A 21,998-nucleotide genomic window follows, 5' to 3' on the forward strand; every position below is an offset into this window, starting at 1 on the left:
GGTTTCGGAGAAGAGGATTCTTGAAAAATCGTTTACGGACAGACGACGGACAGATGACGGAGGCCAACTGATACCAACAGTCCACGGGGCCTTTGGTTGGACTAAAAACAGGTTCAGTCTGAGGTGAGACTGGAGTACCTTCGGTGTCTCCCAGTCCCAGCTGGCCCCGGTGGTTTCTGCCCCAGCTGAACACACTTCCAGACACAGAGAGGCCGAAGCTCTGCTCTCCTCCTGCAGTGATCTCGACCACAGGGACGGAACACAAACCTCTGACCTGTTCAGGTGAATGAACCACGGGTGTCTTCTTGCCCAGACCCAGCTGACCTCTGGAGTCCACACCCCACGTGTACACCTGACCATCTGTGGACCAGACACACTCACCCCATGAGACATCTGTCAACAGTTTGTCCAGTTTTCAAGCCTGAAAAACATCTTCATCATTAACTGACGTTAGACTTGTTTTCCTGTACCTTTGGTCAGAGCCACTGAATGTTGACTTCCACAGGCGACCTGAGATACCGGTGTACGACTGAACGCTGTGATGGGCCTGAAACAAACGGCAAAAAACACACACTTCATTTTCACCTCATTCTGGGAAAACATCTTTTTCTGTCCCTAAATTTCCATCAACATTACACTTGAAACCCACTTTAAGGACACAGTGACTCATCCTTCATGTAACTGAACAGTATCTCAGAAGTGTACTTAAGTGTAGTTTATGAGTAAAAGTATTGTTTTTACATTCCACCATTATAACTTGCACACTTTATTCTGTAATATCTAACCTATAATCACATCTAATTAACACTTCACATTCTCAAATTGTTGTTAAACTTGGGGCCCTTTAGATTTTCATTGAAGTTGTATCAGACAAATATGTGGTAAAACGTGGATAATTCCATCCTATAATCCTATAATTCCATCTGATACAGACTTCACAGTTGTAGGTGTACCGTTTCCACCCAGCTGGTTCATTTCTTACCGTGGGGTGGAAGCAGGTCTGGTTGTGTCCACACTGAGGACATGTCCCCTCTTGGACAGCAGTAAAACCACCTGATCAGAGCAGCTCACAGCCCGGATCTTCTCTTTAGTTTCCACACACTCTGAATGGAAACATACACAGCAGCAGTTAGTGGATCAGAACCGGACCAGACTCACACCTGATGATGGACTGTGGCCTCATTTAAATTTGTATGCATTAGTTTTACATAGACTTAACTTCATAGATAGATATAATCATATAGTTTACATAGATATACATACACACACACACACACACACACACACACATATATACATACAGTATGTGTATATATATATATATATATATATATATATATATATATATACACACACACACACACAGTACAGGCCAAAAGTTTGGACACACCTTCTCATTCTTTGCATTTTCTTTATTTTCATGACTATTTACATTGTAGATTCTCACTGAAGGCATCAAAACTATGAATGAACACATGTGGAATTATGTACTTACCAAAAAAGTGTGAAATAACTGAAAACATCTCTTATATTCTAGTTTCTTCAAAGTAGCCACCCTTTGCTCTGATGACTGCCTTGCACACCCTTGGCATTCTCTTGATGAGCTTCCAGAGGTAGTCACCTGAAATGGTTTCCACTTCATAGCTGTGCCTTGTCAGGGTTACTTAGTGGAATTTCTTGCCTTATTGATGGGGTTGGGACCATCAGTTGTGTTGTGCAGAAGTCAGGTTGATGCACAGCTGACAGCCCTATTGGACAACTGTTAGAATGCATATTATGGCGAGAACCAATCAGCTAAGTAAAGACAAACGAGTGGCCATCATTACTTTAAGAAATGAAGGTCAGTCAGTCTAGAAAATTTCAAAAACTTTGAATGTGTCCCCAAGTGCAGTCGCAAAAACCATCAAGCGCTCCAACGAAACTGGCTCACATGAGGACCGCCCCAGGAAAGGAAGACCAAGAGTCACCTCTGATGCTGAAGATAAGTTCATCTGAGTCACCAGCCTCAGAAATCGCAAATTAACAGCAGCTCAGATTAAAGACCAGATGAATACCACACAGAGCTCTAGCAGCAGACACATCTCTACAACAACTGTTAAGAGGAGACTGCGTGAATCAGGCCTTCATGGTCAAATAGCTGCTAGGAAACCACTGCTCAGGAGAGGCAACAAACACAAGAGATTTATTTGGGCCAAGAAACCCAAGGAATGGACATTAGACCAGTGGAAATCTGTGCTTTGGTCTGATGAGTCCAAATTTCAGATCTTTGGATCCAACCGCCGTGTCTTTGTGCGACGCAGAAAAGGTGAACGGATGGATGCTACATGCCTGGTTCCCACCGTGAAGCATGGAGGGGGAGGTGTGATGGTGTGGGGGTGCTTTGCTGGTGACGCTGTTGGGGATTTATTCAAGATTGAAGGCAACCTGAATCAGCATGGCTACCACAGCATCCTGAAGTGACATGCCATTCCATCCGGTCTGCGTTTAGTTGGACCATCATTTATGTTTCAACAGGACAATGACCCCAAACACACCTCCAGGCTGTGTGAGGGATATTTGACCAAGAAGGAGAGTGATGGAGTGCTGCGCCAGATGACCTGGCCTCCACAGTCACCGGACCTGAACCCAATCGAGATGGTTTGGGGTGAGCTGGACCGCAGAGTGAAGGCAAAAGGACCAACAAGTGCTAAGCATCTGTGGGAACTTCTTCAAGACTGTTAGGAAACCATTTCAGGTGACTACCTCTGGAAGCTCATCAAGAGAATGGCAAGAGTGTGCAAAACAGTCATCAGAGCTAAGGGTGGATACTTTGAAGAAACTAGAATATAAGAGATGTTTTCAGTTATTTCACACTTTTTTGTTAAGTACATAATTCCACATGTGTTCATTCATGGTTTTGATGCCTTCAGTGAGAATCTACAATGAAAATAGTCATGAAAATAAAGAAAATGCAAAGAATGAGAAGGTGTGTCCAAACTTTTGGCCTGTACTGTATATATATATATATATATATATATATATATATATATATATATATATATATATATAAATACATATATATATATATATATATATATATATATATATATATATATATATATATATACACACACTGTTTACATAGATATACATTAGAGCCTGACCGATTAATCGGGCCGATTATAGCGTGTCACTGATAATCAGTGGTCAATATATAATGATATGTACTGTTAATATTGGGTCTATTCATATTTTATGCCTATTTTTATATTTTTTATTATACTTTTACTTCTGTTCTTATTTATATTCTGTTTTCTTGTTTTTAGTTTCTATAATTGTACTTTGGCTCTATTCTTACTTATTGTTGTATTATTGTTGTTCTGCCTGGAGTAGAACTGAACACACGATGCCAGTAAAGGCTGTTCTATTCTATTCTATTCTATTCTATTCTATTCTGCTGTGCTACTCACTCTGTTTTCCTCGGACTCTTCTTCCTTTGCTGTCCTCACTGGAGCTGATAATAAACGCCTTCTGGTTCTTTTTGACAAAGCAGACGGTGGTCGGACCCGCAGACAGGTCTGTGATGGTGAAGTCCAGGTCCAGATGGGCTGAACCGGACTCATAGGAACCATCTGAGAGCCTGAAGCCGCGGCGGCACTCCTCCCCCCAGGAGAACATGACTGTGGACTGGAGGTGTGTGAGAACAGCTGATGTATATGAGAGAGCTGACACAAACGAAACTTAAAGAAAAGAAACGAAACTTAAAACAGATGAAGAGGAAAACAAAACCTACAGCTGACACACAGAGGGGTGAAGACAGAAACGAAACCGAAAGGACAAACAGGACTGGGCTTCATTTAAAGGCATGTTTTTATGATTGTTTTGGAGACACAGCTGACTCATGTTTACCAAGAACTGACAGCTCTCCTGCACTTTCGTTTTCTGTCTTTTTTTTTTTTTTTTTTTTACGAGTTTACGTCACAATCAAATACGAATGATACAATCAAACCTGGCAGGCAATATACAAAATATATTAAAAAAAAATAAATTAAAAAAAAAAAAAAAAAACAACAACGCAGAAGTTGGAAAGGGAGTAAATTTTTCCAATTTAAAGAATTCCTGGTACGTACTAAGGGATTATGCTGTAGTTGTTTTTTCTTTTTATTCTTTTTTAAATTTATGTCGAGTTTATCTGGGCTCACATGAAAATTAAAAAATTTGTAACTTAAAAAAAATGTTTAGGAATATAAATTTCTACGGAGGAGGATTAGGGCCACTAGAAAAAAAAATTAAGGTCACACACACACACACACACACAGTATATACATACATGCATACAGTATATTATCATTATCATCATCATTATTATTATTATTATTATTATTATTATTATTATTATTATTATTATTATGAAAAAAAAAATCTGAATTCTGAGAGTACAGTCAGAATTGTGAGGAAAAAAAGTAAGAATTCTGAGTTTGTTTGTTTTTTCACATTAATAAATTCATATTTTATTCCAACGTTATGGGCAACAGTATATTACCCGAAAAATGCATTTAATGCATAAAGTGTCATCAATCAGATTTTAAAAATCATGTGTTTCATGGGTAAATATTGGGTAAAATATACACATGTAATCCAATGTAAATGACAAAAAAGTTGCAACAAGATGAACATGATGTAACTCTTGTGAATCTAATTTACTATCCTCCTTGAGCCAAAAATATACATGTAAAAGAAAATTGGTTATATCAATACATTTTTTGCATAAATCTTATTCACACTGGCATTTAAAGGGTTAAAATGTGAAAATGAAATGCACTGATTTTATTTTATATATCCCAACAAGTTCTGAAATCATTTCTATATTTTATTTGCATATTTAGTTCATGTTAATTCTAAAAGCATCTGTCAGCCTCTTTCATGATGATGATGATGATGATGATGATGATGATGATGATGATGATTATAATACTATTATTGTTGTTGTCCTTCTTCTTCTTCTTCTTCTTCTTCTTCTTCTTCTTCTTCTTATTATTATTATTATTATTATTATTATTATTATTATTATTATTATTATTCAGGTGTTTTCAGACTTTTATTTTGAATGTCAGGTCTCCATACGTTTCATCGGCTTCATGGTGAGTTTGAGTCCATCCCGTCCTGGTCTGGATCTGGATCTGGATCTGGTCCATCTGGGTTTGTTTAACCTCTACATGTATCCAGGTTCCAGCAGACTGACGGTGTTCGGAGGGTGGATGTGGACTCTCGTGGGGTGGATGCTGTGGATGCTGTGACAGGAGGTAATCTGTCCTCTGTCCGTGGAGGTCACACCGAGCTGCGTTCACGGACCCGGCGATTTAACCATTTGTCCTTTAACTCCTACCGTAGCACGAAACCGACAGCGATTTTCCATCATTTTCAGATTTATTTAATGTACCTTCTCATTTCGGCGTGTATTTATATGACGTACAAGGCTTCAATCTGATCGAAAATAAACTTTTTATTCGTGATTGACGCTGTGATGGACGGAACATGTCCATATGGGCGGAATTAGGCTCATTAGAGGAGCGAGTTAGAGGCAAAAAACGGGATTTTTAATCACATTAAAGTTGAATATTGAACAAAAGAAGATGCCGAATTTACACAGAGGAAATGAGCATTTAATTAATGTCAGAACTTGTGTTAAATGTGAGCTGTAGTACCGGAGGAAAATGAAAAAAAAACGTTAAAATAGTGATTTTATGAAGCAGGTTTGGTGAGTTATTCCCACCAAGAGAACAGGAAGTAGACCAGAATAGAATAGAATAGAATAGAATAGAATAGAATAGAATAGAATAGAATAGAATAGAATAGAATAGAATAGAATAGTTTATGTCATTGTGTGCACAATTAAATTAGGAGTGCTACTGCAGTCAGTGGAAAAAAAAAAAAGAAACAACATGTAAAGAGAATAAGAATATTGCAAATATGAAATTACAAAAGCTAAAAAGTAAAATAAGAAAATATTTTTTAAAAAGTAAAATAAGTTGAACTAAAGCAGAACAAAATAAAAATAGACATAAAATATAAATAAACACAATATCAACAGAAAATGGGTTAAAAAGGATAACTCTGTAAATAGAATCGTTTATTTATCTGATTTATAATAAACCCTTAGCGACGGTTTTCATTCCTCATTTTTTTGGATAATTTTATTCATGTGTGTGCCATGAATTTGAGCGAGATTCTTCATTTGTATTTTATGTTCTAATCTCCTGCTCAGCTCCTACAGTAAGTCTAAAAAATACTGTGTACAAGCTGAATTTACACTCATACTGTTATGAGGAAAAGGATTTAGGATTGAAACGCACTCGAATCAACGTAGAAATAAACAGCACATTTTAGTGGTTAACGATATGAGGATTTGACACAACACAAAAAATAATAATGCATAATGAGGACTGACTTTCTTTATGTCCAACGGTTCATCTATCTCTTTCCCCCCACCCCTCCACCTCCTGTGGACCAGACTCTACCATGGCCCAGATGAGGAAGAGGTTCTCGTCTGTGTGCTCATCTTCATCAGCTGAGGACGACAGTGCAGACCTGTATGACTCTGTCCCTGATCCAGCAGCTGAACAGGATCATCCATATGCAGCTCTGCTCTGGTAAAACTGCACTGATACACAGACCTGTACTTCACAATACTGTGTTTATCACCTCTGTCTAATGTGAAAACCCAGCTCATAAACATTTTCTCTGTGCACTTTAATGTTATTTATGCGCCTGTTTCCACTGAAAAATTACATTTTACTTTTGCACATTAGAGTCTAATGTTACACCTTACTGTTTAATTATCCAGATTTGTACCAGTTCTGTTTTGTTTACATCTGATTTATTATGTATAGTGTATTTGCTCTTCTATCTATCTATCTATCTATCTATCTATCTATCTATCTATCTATCTATCTATCTATCTATCTATCTATCTATCTATCTATCTATCTATCTATCTATCTATCTATCTATCTATCCTTTCTAAAACAGGCTTATTACTTTACATTTAACACATTTCACATGAACTCTCTGTTACTTTCATTTTACAGTTTTGTGTACATTACCAACGTAAAGACAGTTTCAGTCTAAAAGGATGGAACGGTAACAAAAAAATACAATCCATTAGTAAATATTTGCACAAGGAGTGTCAAACATACGGCCCATGCACCAAAGGGTCCAATCTGGCCCATGGGGTGAATTTGTGAAATGTAAAATTTACACTGAAGATATTAACAATCATTGATGTTAAAATCATTTTAGTTCAAGTTCCACAAACAGAAAAGTAGGATTTAAAGTGTGTCAGACCAGTCAAACAATAATGTAATAACATATAAATAATGACACCTACAATGTCTCTTTGTTTTAGTGTAAAAAAAAAAAAGAAAATTGTTTGAAAATATTTACATTCACAAACTATCCTTTAACAAAAAATATGAATAGCATGAACAACGGGAAATGTCTTAAAAGAAGTAATTGCAAGTTTGTCATTATTAAATGTTTTGTGTATTTGTAGACCTACTGTGATCTGTGCATGTACATTAAGCACCTGTGTAAATTATAAACTGAGATGCAATATTTCTAAATTGCGCTTATTTTTCTTAAGAAATTTCGGATCGTTTCCTTTTATTCATATTTTTTAAAGGATATTTTGTAGATGTAAACATTTTCATCATATAATTTTACTTTTTTCACTCTAAAACATAAAGCTGACATTTTTTTATTGGTCATTATGTTATTATTTTACTGGTCTCCCTGATGTAGAGTAGTCCTGTCGTGATGTTACAGACCTTCAGGTTTAACCCTATTATTATATCAGTGAAGACATTAAAGCAGTGGTTCCCAACCTTTTTTGGTCCTGACCCCATTTTAACATCACAAATTTCTGGTGACCCCAGACATTCAAAACAGAGATTTTTTTTTTTTTTTGCTAAAATTAATTTGTTTTTGATTATGTAATAGTTTGCTACACTATGTTGCAAATAAATGTTAATTTTAGGCAACATTTAGGCTATATAATGTATATTATTATGGACAGAGGACGAAAAGTCAGGTGTAGATTACTGCACAAAATGAGAATTTTATTTTCCTTGGTCAGGATATGTCCAGTCAATCCAGCTGTGATTTACAAGGAGGACAATTAATACTGAACAAACAAGAACTCAAACTATGAATTATGAAAGAGCTGCAGCATCTGAAACTGACCACAATGAACATTTGACACTTAAACAGAACCACAGTGCTGCAGTTTCAGACTCAGTTTGTCACGTCTTTTATGGATTGGGATTGTCTCTCTCCACTCACCATATATTTTTTATTGGTAAGTTTTTTATTTTTTTATTTTTTATCAATTTCTAGAAATTTCAGGTGACCCCATTTGAATTCCAGGCGACCCCACGTGGGGTCCCGACCCCAAGGTTGAAAAACACTGGATTAAAGGTACACTTCCATATCTGACTCTTAAACCTGTATGTGTGTCCAGTGTCCACCAGGTCCAGGACTCGTTGCTCAGTTCCAACAGCAGATTCACCGCCTACAGAGGAATCCTCAACTGGATCATCATCCTACTGGTCGGTGTCTCGTCTCTTACATTTAACCGTTTCAGTTCCATATTCACTGAAGGTCGTCAGATTCACTGTGGGGCTGCTTCTGATTTCCAGGTGTTGACTCATGCTCACTTGTTCCTGGAGAATTTTATACAGTGAGTATCAACAGAACCAAACATACATGCACTGAACATGACTAACGTACACTGGATTAACCTTTGGCTTTAATGTCACAGTTACTTTTACAGATAAATACAGAACAAATCCTCAGTTTAACCCTTTCATTCCTAGTGTTCAGTCCAGTGTTCTTCTATTCTCCAGCTGTTCTCTTGTATATTCATGGTTTGGTTGTTTTAGTTCCATATCAGCTGACACAGTGGACACCAGTGCATCGTCCCATACACTGACACCTATTGGCATGTTGGGGGAAGCGCATTTATTTAATTTATTTTTTTACTCATAACCAAGATGGCCGACAGGAAGTCATAAATACTGAACATCCCAGGAATATCTGGTAAATCCTTCTGTATCAGGAAACAGAGGTAGGAAGAATATGGAAGCATCAAGTAACAGCTAAGGATTAATATCACTGGTCAAAATTACACAGATTTATTTTATATCGGTAGAAATTTGTGATTAATCCCATGTCGACTAAACTGGACGCCATGTATCAGTGTCTGTATTTACACTGTAATTCCTATCATTACTGTAACTTTACTGCTCTGGATAAACCTGATCTGTATTAATATTAGAGGAAATCAATTAATTCACATTTTTTTGTTGTAGGTTTTTTTTCTTTTTTTAAACAAAAAGAGTTTTTCTACTGAATCAAGGTTTCAAATTTTCATTCATTTTGTTGATTATTTTCTCCATATTATTTATTATTTTATAAATTTTCTTATTCACTTTTGTTATTTTTTTTCCAGTTTAGTTCAGTTTGTGGCTTATTTTGTTAATGTTACTTATAATTTTGTTGATTTATCATATTTTCGTTCATTTTACTCATTACTTTGGCCGTTTTTGTTTATTTTGTTGCTTATTTTATTCTTTTTTACTTTTTTTTTTTGCTTATTTTTTCAAATTTTTTAAACAAATTTTTTATTAAATTTTTTTGCATATTATCTCCGTAAAGCGCATAACAGCTAGTATTAGAAAATGTTAAAATGTGAGGAAAACATCAGATTAACAGCATTAAAAAAAATTATTTCATAGTTTTCATCATTTTCTGTTATAGGTTTGTTTAACACATAGTTAAACTCATGGTGTCCAGATGAGTGGATATTTTTATAACCACTCAAAAAAAAATTTTATCACATTTTTTTTTCATGCCTGAAGAGGATTAAAAACACTCAGGAAAAACATCTCGACTACGGTTTTCATAATTCATGCATTCATTCTTTCAGATCTCAGACAAAAATAACAAACATATTCACTTTTTGACATTTTCATCATTTTCTTGCATATGTTCAGAGTTTGGTGTTCATTTACTTCTATTCCTCTAAACAGACATGGGTTTTTGATCGATGTCAAAAAGGTCCTGGAGCATCTTCTGGAGGAAAACTGTAACTGGCCGTCGGTGAACCTCATACTGGGTGAGAAACCTAAAAGCAAAATGGAATAAATACACACACAGATCCACACAGAAGACAGATACAGGCGTTAGAATGACGCTAGTGTCAGTGTTTGTGTTACAGTTTTGTTACATCCAAACAAATATACCTGAAATATAAACCAATTTTCAGAAAATTAGTGACTAATTAGTGAGAGTCAATGTTTCCATCCAGATGTGCAGATATAAATGGTTAATCATGATCATCCTGGTTTAAAGCGTTGACAGTTACATGTAGATTTTCGTATTTTAACCTTCAGCTGCACGAGTGTCTTCTATAATGGGTCAAAATGACCAGATGTTAAATATAGACCAATATGACCTAAAGGGGGTCAGACCGGTACAGTAATAACAGAATAATCCATAAATAATGTCAACTACAAACTTTCCTCTATGTTTTTTAAGTGAAAAAAAGTAAAATGACATGATGAAGATGTTTACATTTTTAAAGTATCTTCTAAAAACTGCGAATAACCTGAAAAATCTGAAATTTCATTAAAAAAATAAGAGCAATTTTAACAATGTTCTGCCTCAGTTTTATCATTTACACATGTACACTACCAGGCAAAAGTTTGGACTCACCTGGTTTTTCTTTATTTTCATGACTGTTTCCATTGTAGATTCTCACTGAATGCATCAAAACTATGAATGAACACATATGGAATTATGTAGTTTAAAAAGATGTGACAAAACTCAAAGCATGTTTTATATTTTAGATTCTTCAAAATAGCCACATTTTGCTTTTATTACTGCTTTGTGCATTCTTGGCATTCTCTCACTGAGCTTCATGAGGTAGTCACCTGATATGTTTTCCAAAAGTCTGGAAGGAGTTCCAAATGATGCTGAGCAATTGTTGGCCATCTATGGTCCATCTCATGTCATTTAAATAAGAAGGTGAGTCCAAACTTTTGCCTGGTAGTGTACATTATACAGATCACAGTGGATCTACAAATACAGACAACAGTTAGTAACAGAAATAATACTGTTAAAAAATTCCACTTACTTCTATTAAGACATTTCATGCTCATATTTGTTTTTTGTGAAAGGATGGTTTGTAAATGTAAATATTTTCATGTAATTTCCTTCTTTTTTTTGCACAAAAACAGAAAAAATTGGAGTTGTCCTTATTTATAATTTATTCTGATAGTATTTTACTTTAGATCATGTTTGTTTGTATGTGGATGTACGTTAAACACCTGTGTTTTTCCTGCCGTAACATTTTATATAATCTGTGTTAAAATGTCTGTAAGATAAAACCAACCGCATCATTGAGTTTGTGGTAAATGTGTTTCTTCAGCTGCCAACGTGTTCACCGTCGCTGCTTTACTCTTTGAACGGTTTCAGGAAAAGGTGAGAGTGACTCCGCCCACATCCTCCACCTCCAACTACAGGTTTTCCAGTTTTCCTTCTCCATGTCCTGTTCTGTTTTCCATCAGGGTAAACTGTCCCCCGTCAACAGCAGACGTTTACACCTGTTAAACCTGGCGCTGCTCGTGCTTTTTCCTGCCGCTGTGATCGTACACGAACCCACAATATCAACAGGTATCAACAACATGTACTGTACGTGCATCACCTTTACAGTGTATTTACAGGATTCAGTGGATAAAAATGAAGCTTTTCCCCAGAAATACATCCACTTTAACCCATAAAGACCCAGTGTTCCCTCTGTGGCAGTTCCCAAAGGAGTTTTTTTCTCTATATGTAACTTTTCTTAAGTGTTTTATCACCATTTATTTTAATATTATCATCTGTATTTGGCATTTTTCAGTGTAAATCATGTATTTTCCTATATTTAATTCACTGGTCCTGTATATGTTCATAAAAGCTCAGATTAAAGTTGACAGTTATTATTTCAGAAATAGACAAAACTGAAGAAAAAGGGACTTTTTCAGTTAAATCTAAAAAAAATCTAACAAAAAATCCCAAACATCTACAACCTCATTTTGCTGATGGCACTTATTATTTTTCTCTTTTATTTTTCCTTTTGTTCATTTTATTGATTACTTTTGCCGGTATTGTTTATTTTGTTGCTTTTTTTTTTTCTATTTCATTTTAGTAAATGTTTTGCTTATTTTCCACCATATTTCTTTTGTAAATGTTTTATTCATTTTATTTATTATTTAATATAAACCCAGTGTGTCCATCTACTGTCATTAGTCCAACTCCATGGGTTTTACTGGTGAATCAATGTTTCAATTTTTTATTCATTTTGTTGATTATTTTCTCTTTGTTATTTATCGTTCTGCAAATTTTCCTATATTCATTTTAGCTCATTTTGTTGTTTTTATTTTTTTAAAATTTAGTTCAGTTTGTGGCTTATTTTGTGAATGTTACTTATTATTTTGTTTAATTTATTATTCATTTTTGTTGCTTATTTTATTTTATTTTTTGCTTATTTTTTCCACATTATTTATTATTTTGGAGGTTTTTATTCATTTTTGTTCATTTTTTTTTATTATTCATTGTGAAAGGATAGATTTTAAATGTAAAAATGTCCATGTCAATTTAATTTTTGCACTAAAGCAAACAGGAACATTTGGATTATTGTATTATTTCTAAGTTATTATGTTAATGTTTTACTGACTCCCTTTAGATCATATGTGTCTGAATGTGGAACCTGAACTAACATGAATATGATGCCCCTGCTGTAGATCAGTGTCAGTCTGTAAATCATGTCAGTAAATAACTTTTGTTTTGTTTTTCCCTCTTCTTCAGGTGGGGCGTTGGTGTCTCTGTGGGTTTACACTGTTCTGGGGCTGAAGCTTTACTCATACCAGGAAACCAACAGCTGGTACAGACAGACTGTGTCCATCCACGCAGGTGCTGTTGGATCAGAAAGAAAATACACACATGAACCAGAACTGCTGATGCTCAACTACTTTTATTTGTGTTTTTCAGACACATGCAGTGATGACTCCAACCTAACGTTACCAGGTGAAACCGTCTTTTCATCCATTACACTTGGTTTGAACAGACAAGTTCATTTACCTTCGGTTTCTGTCCACTCAGATCTGTATTATTTCCTTGTGGCGCCGACGCTGTGTTACCAGAGACACTTCCCACGTACGTCCACTGTCCACATCAACAAACTGCTGCACAGGACGCTGGAGATGGTGAGTTGGACAAAGAGTCCCTGTACCTGTACCTGTACCTGTACCTGTCCCTGTACCCTGTACCTGTACCTGTCCCTGTTCCTGTACCTGTACCTGTACCTGTACCTGTCCCTGTACCTGTACCTGTACCTGTACCTGTACCTGTACCTGTACCTGTCCCTGTAACTGTACCTGTACCTGTTCCTGTACCTGTACCTGTACCTGTACCTGTCCCTGTTCCTGTACCTGTCCCTGTTCCTGTACCTGTCCCTCTCCCTGTACCCTGTACCTGTACCTGTACCTGTCCCTGTTCCTGTACCTGTCCCTGTCCCTGTCCCTGTAACTGTACCTGTACCTGTTCCTGTACCTGTACCCTGTACCTGTACCTGTACCTCTCCCTGTCCCTGTAACTGTACCTGTACCTGTAACTGTACCTGTACCTGTACCTGTCCCTGTACCCTGTACCTGTACCTGTTCCTGTTCCTGTTCCTGTACCTGTACCTGTACCTGTACCTGTCCCTGTCCCTGTACCCTGTACCTGTCCCTGTACCCTGTACCTGTACCTGTTCCTGTTCCTGTTCCTGTACCTGTCCCTCTCCCTGTACCCTGTACCTGTCCCTGTACCCTGTACCTGTTCCTGTTCCTGTTCCTGTACCTGTATCTGTCCCTGTACCCTGTACCTGTACCTGTTCCTGTTCCTGTTCCTGTACCTGTACCTGTATCTGTCCCTGTACCCTGTTCCTGTACCTGTACCTGTTCCTGTTCCTGTTCCTGTACCTGTACCTGTACCTGTTCCTGTTCCTGTTCCTGTACCTGTACCTGTACCTGTTCCTGTTCCTGTTCCTGTACCCGTACCTGTTCCTGTACCTGTTCCTGTACCTGTACCTGTTCCTGTTCCTGTACCTGTACCTGTACCTGTACCTGTCCCTGTCCCTGTAACTGTACCTGTACCTGTACCTGTAACTGTACCTGTACCTGTTCCTGTTCCTGTTCCTGTACCTGTACCTGTTCCTGTACCTGTATCTGTCCCTGTACCCTGTACCTGTACCTGTAACTGTACCTGTTCCTGTACCCGTACCTGTAACTGTACCTGTTCCTGTACCCGTACCTGTTCCTGTTCCTGTTCCTGTACCTGTACCTGTTCCTGTACCTGTTCCTGTACCTGTATCTGTCCCTGTACCCTGTACCTGTACCTGTTCCTGTACCTGTACCTGTACCTCTACCTGTACCTGTACCTGTACCTGTACCTGTACCTGTACCTGTACCTGTACCTGTACCTGTCCCTGTCCCTCTCCCTGTACCCTGTACCTGTCCCTGTACCCTGTACCTGTACCTGTTCCTGTACCTGTAACTGTACCTGTTCCTGTACCCGTACCTGTAACTGTACCTGTTCCTGTACCCGTACCTGTTCCTGTACCTGTACCTGTCCCTGTATCTGTCCTCTGGCTCTCTAAGGTGGACCATAAAAGGCCTGTTGTTCAGAACTGGGACATCCACTGACAGTGGACGTTAAAAGTGCTTCCATTATTTCCAGTATGGTTTTGTGTGAGGACTCTGTTTTTTTTGTATGAAATAAACCTGCCAGTGGATCTGTGACGTGTGTTAACTGTGGCCTTTTTATACCTTTAGGTGATTGTTACACAGATCATGGTTGGAATCGTTCAGCAGGTACGACACCTGAAGTGTGTTAGTGTCTGTTTTTATTCTGACTGTTACTTGAGTACTTTTTATAAGTACACTACCAGGCAAAAGTTTGGACTCACCTGGTTTTTCTTTATTTTCATGACTATTTCCATTGTAGATTCTCACTGAAGGCATCAAAACTATGAATGAACACATATGGAATTATGTAGTTTAAAAAGATGTGACAAAACTCAAAGCATGTTTTATATTTTAGATTCTTCAAAATAGCCACATTTTGCTTTTATTACTGCTTTGTGCATTCTTGGCATTCTCTCAATGAGCTTCATGAGGTAGTCACCTGAAATGTTTTCCAAAAGTCTGGAAGGAGTTCCAAATGATGCTGAGCAATTGTTGGCCATCTATGGTCCATCTCATGTCATTTAAATAAGAAGGTGAGTCCAAACTTTTGCCTGGTAGTGTACTTTTTACTTACTTGTTTATTTCGAATATAACATTAAGACCAAACAACAAAAAGATTTATATAAAAAGAAAGGAAAACATTCGAAACAGAGTGGGATGAAATTTAACTTATCATCTCATTATGTGGAAAAAATGGTCTAAAAGACAAAAGAACAAATATGTAAGTCAGGTTTACAGTGACTGTAATGGTGAAAAAATATCATGTATATGCTCTAATGTAAATGTAAATATACCTTTGTGTATGAATAACCCAGTGTGTTCTGTGTTTTCCAGTGGATCGAGCCCATCTTCCAGAGGTCAGAAATGTCATTCACAGTGAGTCAAATCAATCCTTTCTACTTTAATATGAAAACAAAGACATAGTTCCATGTGTGAAATGCACCTGTTTTCTCATTATTATTTCACCCTAGAACATGGACATCCCAGTCAGAGTGGAACATCTGGTGGGTCTAGTGGTGAGTAACATATGTGAAATATGATAAACTATATATGTACATACATCCTCTGAACATACAAGGACCATTTTAGAACATGTTTCATATGTATTACAACTGCACTATTCATCTACTCATAATGTCAGCATCTGCATTAATATAATCAGAGGTTTTATGTAGTACTGATGTTCCAAACTCTGACCAGCAGGGGGCAGTCTGGTACCAGAGCACACCAATGAACCAACCCTGTGCCTCAGTTAGTCACTGAATAAAGGATGAAAGCCAATGTTCCCACACATCTGTATTATGGAGGCATCAAGTTTTATTAAACTAAAATTCATAGACACTTATTTTAACAGTCACTAAAATAACACTGTGTTTTATAATGTTCATGTGCTGCATCAGCCGATAGTTTACATGATAGCTCTGTTAGCTTAGCTCTGTTTTTTTCCACCTTATAAACACATAATTGTAATTACGCGCAACAATATTTCTGCATACATATAAGATAAGATGAGATAAGATAAGACTTTATTGATCCCACCGTAGGGAAATTTAACAGTTTACAGCAGCAATATGCAACACACCAGTGCAAAAGAAAGGCATGTAGAAATAAATATTCTTAAAAGTATAAAAGTGTAAGTATAAAATTTAAAGGTATTTATAGAGTGATTGCACATATACATGATGTGATATATTTTATTATATTAATTATATTATTTATATTATATTTCTTTTGTGGTTGTCGGATTGATAATAATTGTCTAGTATATATTGTACAAATTGCTGTTATGTGTTTAATAGAGTGTTTGATATGTATATTTGGTATATATATGTTTAAATATATTTATATATTATTGTGTATATTTAGATCTATCTATCTATCTATCTATCTATCTATCTATCTATCTATCTATCTATCTATCTATCTATCTATCTATCTATCTATCTATCTATCTATCTATCTATCTATCTATCGTTCTATCGTTCTATCGTTCTATCTATCTATCTATCTATCTATCTATCTATCGTTCTATTGTTCTATCGTTCTATCGTTCTATCTATCGTTCTATCTATCTTATATTTTCTTCGTAGGCACCGACCCATTTCCTGGTTCTCCTCTTCTTCTTCCTGTGTCATTCATACCTGAACTTCTGCGCTGAACTCCTGCGCTTCGGTGATCGTCATTTTTACGGAGACTGGTGGTCAGTTTTACCCACATCATGGTTTTATTTGTTGGATTCACAGCTCTGGTTCTTTACTGTTAATGTGCTGCTGTCCTTTTTAGGAACGCTACAACACTGATCTCTCTGTGGGAGAACTGGAATATTCCCTTTCACAAATGGTGTCACAGGTAAATGCAGTTTATGATGTGCAGTATTTGTTTGTTGTTTTTGTCTATTTATTTTCTTATTACTTATTAATATTTCTATTATTATTATTATCATTATTATTATTATTGTTATTTACATACTTATATTACTTATGTATCATTGTTGCAACTACTATTACTATTATCACTTTATTATATTTTTATTATTTTTACTATTTTATTATTACGACTTTATTTATTATTTCAACTAGTATTTTCTAATGTGCAATTATTGTTGTGCTGATGCTGGAACCTTAATTTCCCGAGGGATCCATAAAGTTGTAATCTAATTGAATCTAATCTAATCTGATCTGATCTAACTCCAGGTGTCAGGTTGTATGCAGGTCACATGACTGTGCTTTGTGTTGAGGTTTTCTATGTGTGTTGAATCTGTTTTATCTCTGGTTAAGACACGTCTACACCAGGCTGTTGGAGAAGAACATTCCGTCTTCGCAGGCAGAGTTACTGGTGTTTCTGATGTCGGCCGCTCTATTTGAGGTAACACTTAGATATAATGCCAGTTTAAAGTCTGAAAACAAGCATCACAGCTGGGGTTAACGTGACAAAAACAATGTAATATGACACAAACTGCAGAAAATATCATTTCATCTTAACCCATAAAGATCCAAACATCCACTGGAGACACAAACCATCTACTGATGTAAATGTTTGATATGTTTAATACAATAAATTTGACTTCTTCCACCCGAAAACACAGAGAACAATTTTTAGTTGTCATTATTTATAGGTTATTAAGTTATTTTACTGATATTGGACTGAATGTGACCCCAGAACTGTCTGGTTTAGATGAATAATCTTAATGTGATGCATGATGGGATTCCAGTATCATGTACGTTTGATGTAATTCTTATTCCAGTGACTCGTTTCCTGTGTTCTTTCAGTTTGTTTTTGCTCTGCCGCTGCACAGCTGTCGACTGTGGATCTTCATCATGATGTTGTGTGAGGTGAGAATTTATATCATTTCACACAAATTTAAATTAGATTAGATTAGATTAGACGAAACTAGAATAGAATAGAATAGAATAGAATAGAATAGAATAGAATAGAATAGAATAGAATAGAATAGAATTGATTGATTGATTGATTGATTGATTGATGTATTTATTTTGAACATGAATGTCAAACAAGAAAATAAATAAACAAAACACTTAAACATAAGACATATAATTCATATTCGAAAAGGAGTGAGAAGAAGTACAATTTATAAACTCCTACCCCTTCTCCTTATATAATTAATAACAATAATAACCTTCCTAGTCTAAGCAGATCTATACACTATGCCATAATATGACTGATACTTACTAATAAATAATTAGGTTTCTGGTTTTACATTATTATGAACAAATATAATATGATTTACATAAACACGTAATACAATAACACATATATGTAAATACATATTCATAAACAGATCTATACACACACATATACGCCTACATATATACATACACACATACACACCTATACATACATATACACACACTTACCACATACTTGTACATCTTTATATCACCCAGTGATCCCCAAGCCCTCCCTCATCCCTGTACCTCTGAAAAATGGTGTCTTTGTACCTCTTTTTAAATTCTTTCATGCTATAGAATAGACTAGATTGAATTAGATTAGATTAGACTAAATTAGACTAAATTAGATTATATTAGACTAGATTAGATTAGATTAGATTAGATTAGATTAGATTAGATTAGATTAGATTTGCTTGAACTTTTTTGATCCCACAGGAAATTAAGGTTCCAGTACAACACAATACTAAATATATACATGTAAGAAATTTTACAAGAAAATAGGAAAGAAAATAGTAACAGAAATAGCTATAGAAACAGTAGTGAAAGAACAGTGTCAAAATATTGCAAAAATTGCAAAATACCTTTGTATGGTGCAATAAAATGTATTTTTATGTTCTGTAAGTAAAATACACACATCAATTATAAAAACAGTCAAGAATAAAAATATAAAATGTAAAAACACACACACACTCACACACAAAAGTGAGTCCAGTATCAGTAAAAGGTGCAGAATGTACAGGTGACAGTAACAACTCTAACGTCCAGTCTTTTTCGTAGTGTGGTGTCATGTCCTGAGTGTGGGGTCCGTTACTATCTTCACCTCAGGTCGTGGTCGTGTGGAATGATCATATTTTAATTTGAACAGCAGATGGCAGTATGTACTGTTTGAATGAGGCCTCAAGTAGTGAACCCTTTGGTGAAGGAAGCCTCTGTGGTTCATTTGACCAACATTAATGTCCTCTAGAGGGCGACATTTCACAACCTGCACTAAAGAGGGTCTTTTTCTTCAACGTCTAGAAATCTGTGGACTCTTGTCAAATATTATACTATCATACTATTCTAATCATGTATAATCATATATGAATATTAGATGACTGCACTGTTGGATATTTGAACTGTGTTTGATCATCTGTTTGTGTAACTGTGTCTTCTGCTTCAGCTTTTCGTTGCCGTATTCCTTGGAGGTTATTTCCAGGGTAACTATGGTAACGGGTTGGTGTGGCTGTGCCTGCTGCTCGGTCCTCCTCTGGCTGTGACCACCTACTTCCACGACCACTACGTCAGCTTTCACCACCCGTCACCATCATCATCATCATCATCATCACCACCTGGACACGTTTTCCTGCAGCTGCGTTGATCATGAAGGTCCAAAATGTTTCCTCTGGAACTCTTTCAGCTGTAAATACACATAAACTGTATGAAACAGGGGCGACACAGTGGTGCAGTGAATAGCACTATCGTGTCACAGCAAGAAGGTTCTGGGTTTGATTCCATCCAGGTACCTTTCTGCGTGGAGTTTGCATGTTCTCCCCGTGTCTGTGTTGGTTCTCTCCAGGTACTCCGGCTTCCTCCCACCATCCAAAGACATGCACTGATAGGTTAACAGGTTCATTTAAATTGCCCATAGATGTGAATGTGAGGGTGATTGTTCATCTCTATATGTCATCCCTGCAGTGAACTGGCGACTCGTCCAGGGTGAACCACGCCTTCGCCCATAAGTAGCTGGGATAGACTCCAGCACCCCCATGACCCTAGTGAGGACAAAGCAGGTTCAGAAGATGAATGAATGCATGAATGAATGTATGCAACAGACTCATTATTAATTGTTATTCCACAGGATTAAAGGATCTATGATATAGAATGAAACATCTATGCAATAAATCACTGCTTTACTCTGGCTTTGTTGTTGTTGTTTTTACCACAGGTTTGTCAAACATGACTGAAAATCACCTCAATCATATTATTGTTCAGTATCAGACAGGTCTTTGAGTCCTCAGATCATAACCCTGTAGGCGCTAGGCATGATGGGTAATCACTTCACCTCTGCCTCTCTCCTCACTCTGATTTTAACCATCTTATAGAAAAGTTTAACCAGAATTTAGTTCATTTGAACAGTGGTTTAGACTCACCTCATCACCTTTTACTGTTTAGACCATGCCTTAGTTTGGTTTTATTATCTTTTAGTTTATTTTATCCACATTTCAGTTTAGTTTTACTGTCGTTTTACTGGTTTTACCGACCTCTAGTCTGTTTAAACTGTCTCTTCATTAGGTTTTTACTAGACTTTAATCAAGTTTGACTATCTATAAGTCTGGTTTAACCATCAAATAGTTTGATCTTACAATATTTCAGATTTCTGTTCCCAAATTTTAGTCTGTTTTAAGCATGTATTTGTATCTTTTCCTCTGGTTTTACCAATTTTTACTCTGTTTAAACCATCTCTTAGTTTGGTTTTATTATCTTTTTGTTTATTTTATCCACACTTTAGTTTTACTGTCTTTTTGGATGGTTTTACTGACTTGTAGTCTGTTTAAAATTGGTTTAATTTTTTACTAGACTTTAGTTTAACCATCCATAAGTCTGGTTCAACCATCTAATAGTCTGGGTTTTACAGTATTTTGACAATGGACAGCCTTTGTGAGTCCTTTGGGTTTCATGATGTGAGTCACTTTGGGAGATGATAAAATCTCTGCAGCTGTACCAACATGTGGTTAAAAGGCCTAGTTTGCATACATTTACTGGAAGTGTTCGTTGTCCAATCGGGAAATGTACACAGTGATGGTTCATCACATGATTCACTGATTTAGAAGAATGAGCAGCTTTATCAGGAAAGCCTTAAGTGAATCAGATTGTTTCCTTTGCTGATGTTTTTCTTAGAAACTTTAAAACATCCACTGACTGTGCGTTCCATTTAACAAATTGAATTTACAAATGATGGAAGACACTGACATATATTTAAGAAAAGTGATTAACAAACAACAGGAACCTGACTTAACTTGACTAAAGTGAGCTGTAAATAATCTTGATAATGGACTTGACATGGAACTGATCAAATTTACAACACATTTGGAAGAAACCATGACAATAGTGTGGTTGGACGCAAAATTAAAATATGTGGTGTTGAGTCAATATATTCAATGTGTGACAAAGAAAATGCTGTGCTCTCCTACTCTATATCAATCCTCTGCACTGATAAAAAAACAAACAAACAAACAAAAAAACATTACTTCCATTGATTATTGACATAGGTATGAATCAGCGTTGAGTAGCTTGAACATTTTTAATATAGTCTTGTTTAGATTGAATTTATTACATCACTTTTGTTTTCTTTAAAGTTTGATACTCACAAGTGGTTATCATGTATTAGCATCCGCTGGAAAATATTCTATTATTTTAACATATATGTTTAAGTTTGTTCAGTCATTTATTTCTGTTTCTTGTTTTCAGTTTTGTTTTATTTATTTATTTATTTATATTAACTGATGCTTTCATCATTTATCACCCT

At 36.1% G+C, this 21,998-nt stretch overlaps 2 protein-coding genes across 3 annotated transcripts in view; one reads left to right on the top strand and one right to left on the bottom strand.

Annotated features, from left to right (window-relative positions):
- The window catches only part of LOC115416668 (probable E3 ubiquitin-protein ligase HERC3), a 35,310-nt gene extending 31,653 nt beyond the window's left edge, over window positions 1-3,657 (bottom strand). Inside the window, exons 1-4 of the mRNA XM_030130515.1 lie at window positions 3,450-3,657; window positions 983-1,103; window positions 471-547; window positions 139-360 (exon numbers count right to left, since the gene is read on the bottom strand). Of these exons, the coding sequence (XP_029986375.1) occupies window positions 139-360; window positions 471-547; window positions 983-1,103; window positions 3,450-3,657 (628 nt within the window). The remainder of the gene's footprint in view (window positions 1-138; window positions 361-470; window positions 548-982; window positions 1,104-3,449) is intronic.
- A 1,453-nt stretch (window positions 3,658-5,110) lies between these two features.
- Window positions 5,111-20,018, top strand: LOC115416669 (diacylglycerol O-acyltransferase 1-like). 2 transcript variants are annotated; one of them, XM_030130516.1, is made up of 18 exons: window positions 5,111-5,334; window positions 6,491-6,629; window positions 8,498-8,585; window positions 8,676-8,716; window positions 10,068-10,153; window positions 11,468-11,520; window positions 11,607-11,712; window positions 12,886-12,990; window positions 13,069-13,104; window positions 13,180-13,283; window positions 14,892-14,930; window positions 15,639-15,680; window positions 15,776-15,820; window positions 16,895-17,004; window positions 17,088-17,153; window positions 17,582-17,669; window positions 18,074-18,136; window positions 19,653-20,018. In XM_030130516.1, exons 2-18 carry the CDS (start codon window positions 6,499-6,501, stop codon window positions 19,848-19,850), a joined length of 1,401 nt encoding a protein of 466 aa, XP_029986376.1. In that variant the 5' UTR covers window positions 5,111-5,334; window positions 6,491-6,498; the 3' UTR covers window positions 19,851-20,018. The 2 variants fall into 2 exon arrangements, with proteins under 2 accessions (XP_029986376.1, XP_029986377.1); XM_030130517.1 differs by having other exon boundaries at window positions 5,111-5,282.
- Window positions 20,019-21,998: the final 1,980 nt, after the last annotated feature.

The sequence above is a fragment of the Sphaeramia orbicularis genome, unplaced genomic scaffold, assembly GCF_902148855.1.
Source record: "Sphaeramia orbicularis unplaced genomic scaffold, fSphaOr1.1, whole genome shotgun sequence".
Lineage (NCBI taxonomy): Eukaryota > Metazoa > Chordata > Actinopteri > Kurtiformes > Apogonidae > Sphaeramia > Sphaeramia orbicularis.